Here is a 9,534-nt window from a genome sequence, read left to right on the forward strand (position 1 = left end):
TGAACCGGAGGAGTGGTCTGTACTCAGGTAGCAGGCTGATTTGATGAAACATTGCACGAATGTCGCTGCTTACTGCTACTTGGTGTTGCCTAAAGCGAAGGAGGACCCCAACCAGTGATGGACCTAGCGTAGGCCCAGGTAGGAGCTGTTCGTTTAGGGAGACATCTTGGAACCGAAATGAACAATCGAAGACCAGGCGTGGTTTGTTGTTGTGGCACACCAGATGATGGGGTAAGTACCATGCTTCTGCAGACTGTCCTACATCTTTCGGGTGGAGCTTCTTTACATACCCCGCTTTAATGAGTTTGTTGATCTCAGCTGAGTAGATTGCTGCTTTCTCCGGATCCCTCTTGAGCCGTCTCTCTGTGGCCCTCAGATGAGCCATGACTGAGTGTGCAGAGCCATTGAGTTTAGGTGATCCTGGTTTCCTCAAGAGTGGGGTTGCGTACCGGCAGACTCCTCCCTCTTTGATTCGCTGTGTTTTGGTTTCCAGGAGGCTCATGGCGACCTGGTCCTCACGAGAGCGAACGACCAATTTCTCATTTCGGAAGGGCAAAACATCAAGTTGCCACAATCTTTCGACGTTTCGGTAGAGAAGGTCGTCTGGGCTAACGACTGAAGTGAAGAGACACTGCTGCACCGGTGATTGCTCTGGTATGCACTTCTCTGCACCTTGCAGGGCCCATCCCAGGACAGTGTGGATGGCTATGGGTCCACCATTAGACCCTCTGCGGATTGGTTCCGTTGCCGTGATGAGGTGTACATGATCAGAACCGAGTAACACTAGTGGCCGTATATTTTGGAAAGGCTGCAGCGGTATACCTCGCAGGTGGGAGTGTCGTCTTTGAAGCATCTGTACAGGGTAGGTTTGTTCTACTAAATCTAGACCTGTGGCGGTAAATGCTCCCTGAACTTTGTACTGCTTCCGTGGGTTGGCTCTGGAGGAGATCTGGAAATTGACCTTTGAGCCCTGAAGATGTGTGACGTCTGTGCGTACTGTGCGTAGGGTGAGGGTCTCTGACTCTCCATTCAGCTGAAGCAGCTGGACAGCTGCTGGTAAGATCATAGTGCGCTGTGCGCCATCGTCTAACACAGCGAAAGTTTCCACTGAATTAGAATTGTTGTGCAGCAAGACTGGAACCACCTTCAGGAGCACTTTGCTGGTCGTTATACTGGGTGTCAAGTAGACTCGGCTCTCGGAGGCTCTTGGCTGTAGGTCGGTAGAGCGACACTGAGCGACATTGTGAAGCACTTGAAGATGGATGTCACCGCAGTCGCTACAGGGTTTCTTGAGGTTGCAAAACTCAGGTGTGTGGGTACGAGCGCATCTCCAGCAACGTTTCCCTTCTGTTATCCATCTGTCCAGCTCTGTTGTTGATTTCACTTTAATGCTGGGACATCTGCTGATGTAATGTTCTTTGCTGTCACAGAAGAGACAGTGCACTTTGAAAGGTTTCTTGCCACCAAATGACGTGGGTTTATTGGGGGTGTTTGACTGAGTGGGCTCTGCTCCATGGTACACAGCTACGCTCTGACTTTTGCCCCTATATGGGATTTTCTCCTTCTCGTTGCTTGCAGGTTTCTCCAGTTGGTAGCGCTGCACTAGTCTGTTGGATAGACGCTGCTGCTGAGCTTTACCTTGAAGCCAACTATTCAAGTCTTGGAGGTTGTAGGGATTGAGGCTTGTGGTGTTGAGCTTTCCCTGTAGCTGAAGGTATTCAATGAACCCATCCCTGTGATATTTGGGCAGCTTACTAAGTAGGCGGTCAACATGTGAGCAGCAGTTGAGCTCCAGCCCTTGAGGTCCCTCCAGGGAGAGTAGCATACTAACTAGGAGATGGACCCTGAGAGCGAAGCTCTGGAAAGTGCGTGCATCTCCAGACTTCACATCAGGTGTAGTGAGGATAGCTGCTATTTCACTCTGTGCTAACTGATGTGGCTGGCCGTACTGGAGCTGTAGTGCTTGCATGGCTGCAGTGTAGGGAAAGGGGGCATGTCGACACGACTGACCAATCATCTGTGCCTCAGGGAGCTTGAGGTGTTCGAGTAACACATGGTATTTGTATTTTTCAGTCAGTTCAGGATAAGGTTCGAGCAGGTTGTCCAAGGCTAACTTCAGGTTGGCAAATTCCCTTTCACTATCTGTAGTGAAATCTGGAATTTTGGGTTTGGGCACACCATATATGGAGCGTGGTTGTGTGCTAAAGTTATGTGGGGCTATGGCCTGGCTGGCTGGAAACTGTGACTGAACAGCTGCAGGGATATTACGCATTCCTGAGGCAGGTGGAAGAGTCTGGGGTGCAACTACCGATGCTGGCACAGGTACATAATGAGGCAGGCTATAAGTTGAGGGGGCTTGAGATGGGGGAAGTCTCTGATATAAAGCTGGAGGTGTGGGATTGTAAGACAGGGCTGTTTTGGTTAACAGCTGTGGTACCTGAGGCTGGTGCATATAGGAAACTCCATCCTCACAGCGATACAGCTCCGTCATCTGGGGCTGTAGAGGGACTGGCTTTATGAGGTGTCTTTGTGCCGAGGTTGGAGTTATCGCTCCCGCAGAGATGGTTGAATAGGGGGAGTGTGGGTGTTCTGGAGGGACTGGATGCAATGGCGTAAATGCAGATCTCGCTCTTTCGCTTGTTATGATAGAGGTGTAGTCTCTCGGTCCAGCTTCTCCCTCTAATGTTGAAATCATATTTGGTGTATGTCTTTCAATGTGAGACTCCATGTTTTGAACCTGCCTCTCTGCTGGAGGGGAGTAGCTCAGAGGGTGAACACAGGTAAGGGTGTGAAGTGGAGACTGACTTTGTACTTGAGTGGGCATGGAACCCTTCACGTTGCAAGCCTCATCATTCTCCTCTTCTTCTCGCAGGAATGATGTGATGTGCCCTAGTAGTTCTTGACGACGACGTTGTCGATGTTCATATTGACGGAGTTTGTGTGTGACTTCAGCTATCTCCGCTCTTTCCTCCTCCTCACTCCTGGATAAAGATTCAATGAGTTGTTTCAGTGATGTGGTGCTCAGTGGGTCACCTGAGTTAGAGCTACGTGAGGCTCCGCTTGCACCAAGATGAGAAGTTGCATCTGCTTGTCCACTGTCTGCTGCGGCCGCTGCTCCTCTCTGCTCCTCACGTTCTCCATTGTCAGGGTGGGAGGAAGGGGCAGGCCTACGAGGATTGTAGGCAAGGATGTACTGCTCTAGATGCCTAGGTGTGCGGCGCTGTCTCACTTGTCGCTCTCGTACCTCCATATGAGGGATGGACATTGTATCGTCTTCTGATGACATATTCTGCGGTAGTCAATTATCCGGCTCGAAGGACCTTTGTTGAGGATTGATACCTCTGATTGCTGATTTTAGCCTAACTGACCACTGCAGGGCTCCGGTCAGAGAGCACACGAGACATCAGATGAATATTGACTGTTTACTGAGGAACTGTATGTGCACAGCGATGCATCTGGTACAGAGTAGCAGTTTCTAGAAATGTACAACAAGAAATAAAAGACTAAATTAACATTGTGTACTACATTATGAACTACAATAAATCAAAATGCTGTAAATAAACACTCACAATAAGTAGAGATTACATTTAACAATATTAACCTCATAATATATAATGAAACCACACAGCATATAAATGGAAGCTGGAAACAATCTGAGGCTAACACATTTACCAACCAACTCTGTTAGCTTAAACAATGCTAAATCACAATCCTGCTGAAGAGTGAAAACTCACATTTTGAAGAATGCAAAATACACACCAGGAACTAAACAACACTATCAGAAAAGGTAAGTAACATGTATATATTCATTTCCCATCACTATGAACATAACTTACATCATCAGTGACTGCTGCACCACTGCAAACATTTCCACAGTCCAACGTAGTGAGAAAAGGGGAAACACAACATAGACACCTTTCAAAATAAGAGCGCACATTTCAAAATAAAAGCATCAGTACACATTAGTCTACAACTTGAAGAATTCTTAACAAACATATTTGATGTAGGAATGAATGAACCATTTGTTTCCTTTTTTAGATAATCAACATTTGCTTTTTAGCAAACGGCAATTGCATCTCAGGAAATGTGACGAGTTAATATAAAAATGAATAAAACAAACAGAATAACATAACTTTCTACTTCTGCCAAGTCCAAACATCTTCTCAGATATCTACAACTACATAGATATCTTTATTTGAGGAACATTGAAGATAACTTGAACTAAAGTTTAGAATTGGTGACGTGATGTTTTCCATATCTTTAACTTTCATTTTATTAAGTCCAAATGAGGTTTGATATAAATGTAATGTTCATTTTGAAAAAAAGTTTGCCATTGGTTTCCATCATCTACCACCCACTACTAAAAGTCATGTGATGTGTGATATAGTCTAAGAAAGGTCTCTACTGCTCATGGGGAACGTATTTTTTTTAATATAAATTAGCCGTGAATGGATTAAAAAATAACCAATCAATTGCAAATCTGACTAAATAATCACGATTAATCACAATTTGTGAATTTCAGTCACAAGTTGCACAGAAATGACGTGTATTTATAAGTTACATTTGAGGCAGATAATTAGTTTAATTTGTTTTCCCAAACAAAATCACTGTTAAATGTAGTGTGTGGTCCATGCAGACTTTAAAGGTTTGTGCTGTGTTAAACTTCAGTCTGTTATTACACAATATATTAGTTATTTTAAAGATAACAAGATTGTACATTAAAATAAAGTACGCAAAAAATCTAACCTATAATTTAGAAAAATTCCAGTGTTAATATGAGAGAACCTGAAAACTAATTTGAATCTTAAACATTAAAACTATTGCACTTTTACATTCAGCTGCTGAGGCACAGCCGACTGTCCACATTACTACAGGATGACTGAATCAATGCTAAATACTAGAGGTGATCTCAGTGAGATGGACTCAGAAACATTAGTAAAGGAACGTTCCACAACAATGAGAGTGTCCTGTTAATGTGCTGCTTGTCTCTGTCCCTCAGTTTGTGGACATGTCTCTTGCCTGCAGTGGGACGTCTGAACATCACTTCCTGTGCTCCATCTGTCTGGAGGTGCTCACTGATCCAGTCACCACACCATGTGGACACAACTTCTGCAAAACATGCATCAGCACATACTGGGACACCAGTACCACCAGCAGGTGTCCCGTGTGTAATCAGGTGTTCAGCACTAAACCTCAGCTGAAGGTCAATATTATGATGCGTGAGATGGTTTCTCAGTTCAGACGTGAATCTGAGAAGAAAGCAGCAGCACCAGGAGAAGTTCCCTGTGATGTCTGCACTGGAACCAAAGTGAAGGCCCTGAAGTCCTGCCTGGACTGTGGGGTCTCCTACTGTGAGACTCACCTGGAGCCTCATCTGACAACATCAGGCCTGAGAAGACATCAGCTGGTGGAGCCTGTGGAGAACCTGGAATCCAGGATGTGTCCAAAGCACAGCAAACCTCTGGAGCTGTTCTGTCTGAGCGATCAGACACGTGTCTGCTTGATGTGTTCTGTTTTGGAGCACAGGAGTCACCAGTTAGTCCCTCTGGGAGAAGATCTGTTTGAAGAAAAGAAAGTGCATCTTCAGCAGATGATCCAAAAGAGACGAGAGAAGCTGGAGGAGATCCGAAAGTCAGTGAGGATCAAGAAAAAAGTAGCAGACAGAGCGAAAGCTGAAGGTGTGGAGGTGTTCACTGCTTTGATGGAGCTTGTTCAGAGAGGCCTGAAGGAGCTGATGAAGACAATGGAGGAGCAACAGGAAGTAGAAGAGAGAGAGGCTGAAGGTTTGATCAAGGAGCTGGAGGAGGAAATCTCTGAGCTGATGAAGAGAAGCTCTGAGGTGGAGCAGCTCTCCCACTCTGAAGACCACCTCCTCCAACACTTCTGCTCCCTGAAAGCTCCTCCAGCCACCAAGGACTGGACAGAGGTCATGGTCCATCCATCATCATATGAAGGAACTGTGCTGAGAGCTGTGGCTCAGCTGGAAGACACACTCAGTGACGAGATGATGATGATAAAGATGTTTGAGATGAAGAGGCTGCAGCAGTTTGCAGTAGATGTGACTCTTGATCCTCTTACAGCTAATCCTTACCTTGTCCTGTCTGATGATGGAAAACTAGTTTATGACAGTGATGTGAAGAAGAACCTTCCAGATAATCCAAAGAGATTTTCTAAATATATTAATGTTTTAGGGAAGCAGAATTTCAGTTCAGGTAGATTTTACTTTGAGGTTCAGGTTAAAGGAAAAACTGACTGGTATTTAGGAGTGGTTAAAGAATCCATCAACAGGAAGGGATATATTGCTGCGACTCCTAAGAATGGCTTATGGACTGTGGCACTCAGAGATGGAAATGTGTATAAAGCATGTGGAGGTCCTTCAGTTATTCTTCATCTGAAGTGTGTTCCTGAGAAGGTGGGTGTGTTTGTGGACTATGAGGAGGGTGTGGTCTCCTTTTATGATGTAGATGCTGCAGCTCTGATCTACTCCTTCACTCACTGCTGCTTCACTCATAAACTACACCCATACTTTAGTCCTGGTTTAAACCATGGTGGTAAAAACTCAGCACCTCTGATCATCTGTCCTGTCAATCAAAGTGAATGATCAGTGTCATGATGAAGTCTCACCAACAATAGATTCAATGGTTCTCTGCAACCATTCACATCTCCAGGTTGGTTACGCACTCCATCCAACCTAACATGTATGTTTCTCAACAGTGGGAGGAAACATTTTATTAAAGAAGTTTCACATTTGGTGTTTGGATTGTGATGAAATAAAAGTTGAATTAAAAAAATAATTAAAATATGTTGAGTATAATTGTGGTACATTTTATTTTCAAGTGTTGTATGTGGGTGTAGGGAACCAAACGACATCAAGCCTAAAGACCCTCTTCCTAGCAGGAATTAACCAAGGAGCCTGTTTCTTTATCACAAACTGTTTACACAATAACTGCCTCCGCAACTTTGAGGTGCATACACTGTAAATGCTAACATTCAAATTAATTAAATATGATAAGTGAACCAAACTCAGTTTTCATCAACTTGTTATGAACACTATTTTTAAATAAGTAAGCAGTAATTTGGAGTTTAAGAACATGCTTAACTTAATGTATCCTAGTTAAGTCAAATTAGAAAAAAAAATTAATTGTACCCAGTGTCCTTTGCGGGTTCTTTCAGACATGCGCAGATCTGCCTCGTCAACTTCGCGCTTTCCAGAACATTCCCGTACACGCAAACGGCCATCTTGGATGCTCAGAGAGTGGTGAGCGGCGCGCATTTTGAAGTTATCGTCGGCGTTGTGGGAGTACTTGTGTTGAGTTCACTTTGGTAAGTACATATTTTCCTCTTTTTTCCACTCTCCTCTTGTGGTTGTGTGATAGCAAACTGTGTGTAGGGTGACCAGATGTCCCGCTTTGCGCGGGACAGTCCCGCATTTTTAGTGCTTTTCACACGTCCCGCAAATTGAGACGTTGTCCCGCATTGACACAAGTGAGAGAGAGAGAGTGTTTTATTTGTAAACGAAATACGGATGGCCGTGAAATATACGAACTCTTTTTACGACTCCACACGGGGGAAGAACATCCGTCTTCTCCCTCCTTTACAAACAGATAACTTTGGGATGCAGTAAGATCACAGAACGACACTTTCCAGGCCTCTTCTCTGAGATGTGTCCCAGTGAAGAAGGGAGAACAAAGAAAGTTTGAGGTATCTACTGCAACCATATAGTAAAGAAGAGGCATAACATGATTTTTGACATTTATGTTTATGAGTAATTACAAGTGAAATTCATTAACCGGTTCCTAAAGTGATCCTAGGCTATTTTCCAGTCGTGTTTGGTATCAAACTCTTTCGTAATACATGATATTTCAAGATATGATGTTGAAAAGGTTATTTGAATATGCTGAACTCATTATTATGGTTTATGTGTAAATCTAGGAATCATCCATCCTGTTTGTCTTTGTCTCACATAAACACACACCCCAGACACAGCCAAGGGCAGCCAACTGAGATGCTGGCAACTTTAAACCAATCAACAAAGTTTCCTTCTTGGGAGGCAAGTCCCAAAGATAAGCTTTTAAAAGGAAGAAAGCCGCTCCTAACTTCAGTTTTGGGACGCTGGCGTTTCATGCTCAACGCGTTTCCCTTCCCCACCTTTTCATTTATTTCATTTTATTTTTAGTTGAAACAGTTAGATTTTTGGAATCAACAACTGCTTGGTTCGGACGAATCCAGCATCTAGTGACGTGCGTAACAGCCGAAAGAAGCCCGGCCCACGACCCATTGGGGTAAGCCACGAGCCATTCTCTAACCCAGCTGTGAAGGTCAGAACCGCCTGGAACGGCTGAAGGGGCTATACTCTGTTGAAACACAACAGAACTCAACGGTGGCACGTCTTCAAACAGCACCTCCAGGTCCAACCCTGACATCATCTTCAAGGTACATGAATGAACTTTCATCAGCAACTTCATCCACAATAGATCACATACATACTTCCATAACTACACACTTACACACACTCACAACATGTTCCACACAGTTCATCTCATTCATGTTTGTTCGTCTCCCTTGTCTGTCTTCCTCTCTTTGTGAGAAATAGTAAAGGATACTAGTGAGAAATGTATCCTTAACTTATATAGTATCTATTCATTATGTATAGGATCTATTTGTTTGTTTCGGAAACAATAATCATGCTTTATGCTGTTGCTATGGTGCTAGCACACTAAAAACGTACCGGAAGTGACGTTTTTTTTAAAAAGAATGAGATGTTGAATTAGGCTTTTTACTTTTTAAAACCCTGAAGTATTTATTTTTTACCATTATTATTATTATTATTATTATTATTATTATTATTATTATTATTATTATTATTATTATTATTATTATTTATAGTCATTCACATTTGAATATATTTCCACACCTCGAGGCTAAAGTTTAATTTAAAACTGTTTGAAACCTTGTAATAATGGAACAATGTGAATAAAGTTTTTTTTTCGTGTTGTGCCTTCACTTAAACTATATTAATAAAGTAAGAAAAAAACTATTAGACATGCACTAAACAATATATATTTCAATCTGTTTAAACAAGCTATATTTTAAAAGATATTTCACTTATTTCTTTAAAAAAAAAGTTATTTTTCTAGTTTAGTGTAATCTCTGTAGTTGTGTGTTAGTAATAAATACTAAAACAAAAAGGTTATATTTTGGGGGTCAATATTTTTAGCACAGCAGATTATATATATACTGTATAAATATATATATATATATATCTGTATATTGTTTTCTGAGTGAATCCATCTGTTGTGTAACGTTACAAAAACTATTCCAATATGACAACAAAAGGAAAGCACAGTGTTCAAAGTCATTTATTTGTTAATGTGAGAGTTCTAAGATCTTTGTTACATCAACAATAAAATGGTTCAGAAACCGACACATTTCAGAATCATTTCAGAATAATTGTCTTTTTTACATCATCCACTTTAATTAAAACTAAAAATCATGTCCCTCACTTTTTACAGAGGAATTGATTGTTGAGAATGT

The 9,534-nt window shown here is 42.4% G+C and overlaps 1 protein-coding gene across 1 annotated transcript; it reads left to right on the forward strand.

Annotated features, from left to right (window-relative positions):
* The first annotated feature begins 5,008 nt into the window (after window positions 1–5,008).
* On the forward strand, window positions 5,009–6,635 carry LOC114459060 (E3 ubiquitin-protein ligase TRIM39-like). The gene has a single exon (XM_028441427.1). It carries the CDS (start codon window positions 5,009–5,011, stop codon window positions 6,599–6,601), a length of 1,593 nt encoding a protein of 530 aa, XP_028297228.1. The 3' UTR covers window positions 6,602–6,635.
* The last annotated feature ends 2,899 nt before the right edge of the window (window positions 6,636–9,534 follow it).

This window comes from Gouania willdenowi, unplaced genomic scaffold, assembly GCF_900634775.1.
Source record: "Gouania willdenowi unplaced genomic scaffold, fGouWil2.1 scaffold_246_arrow_ctg1, whole genome shotgun sequence".
Classification (NCBI taxonomy): domain Eukaryota; kingdom Metazoa; phylum Chordata; class Actinopteri; order Blenniiformes; family Gobiesocidae; genus Gouania; species Gouania willdenowi.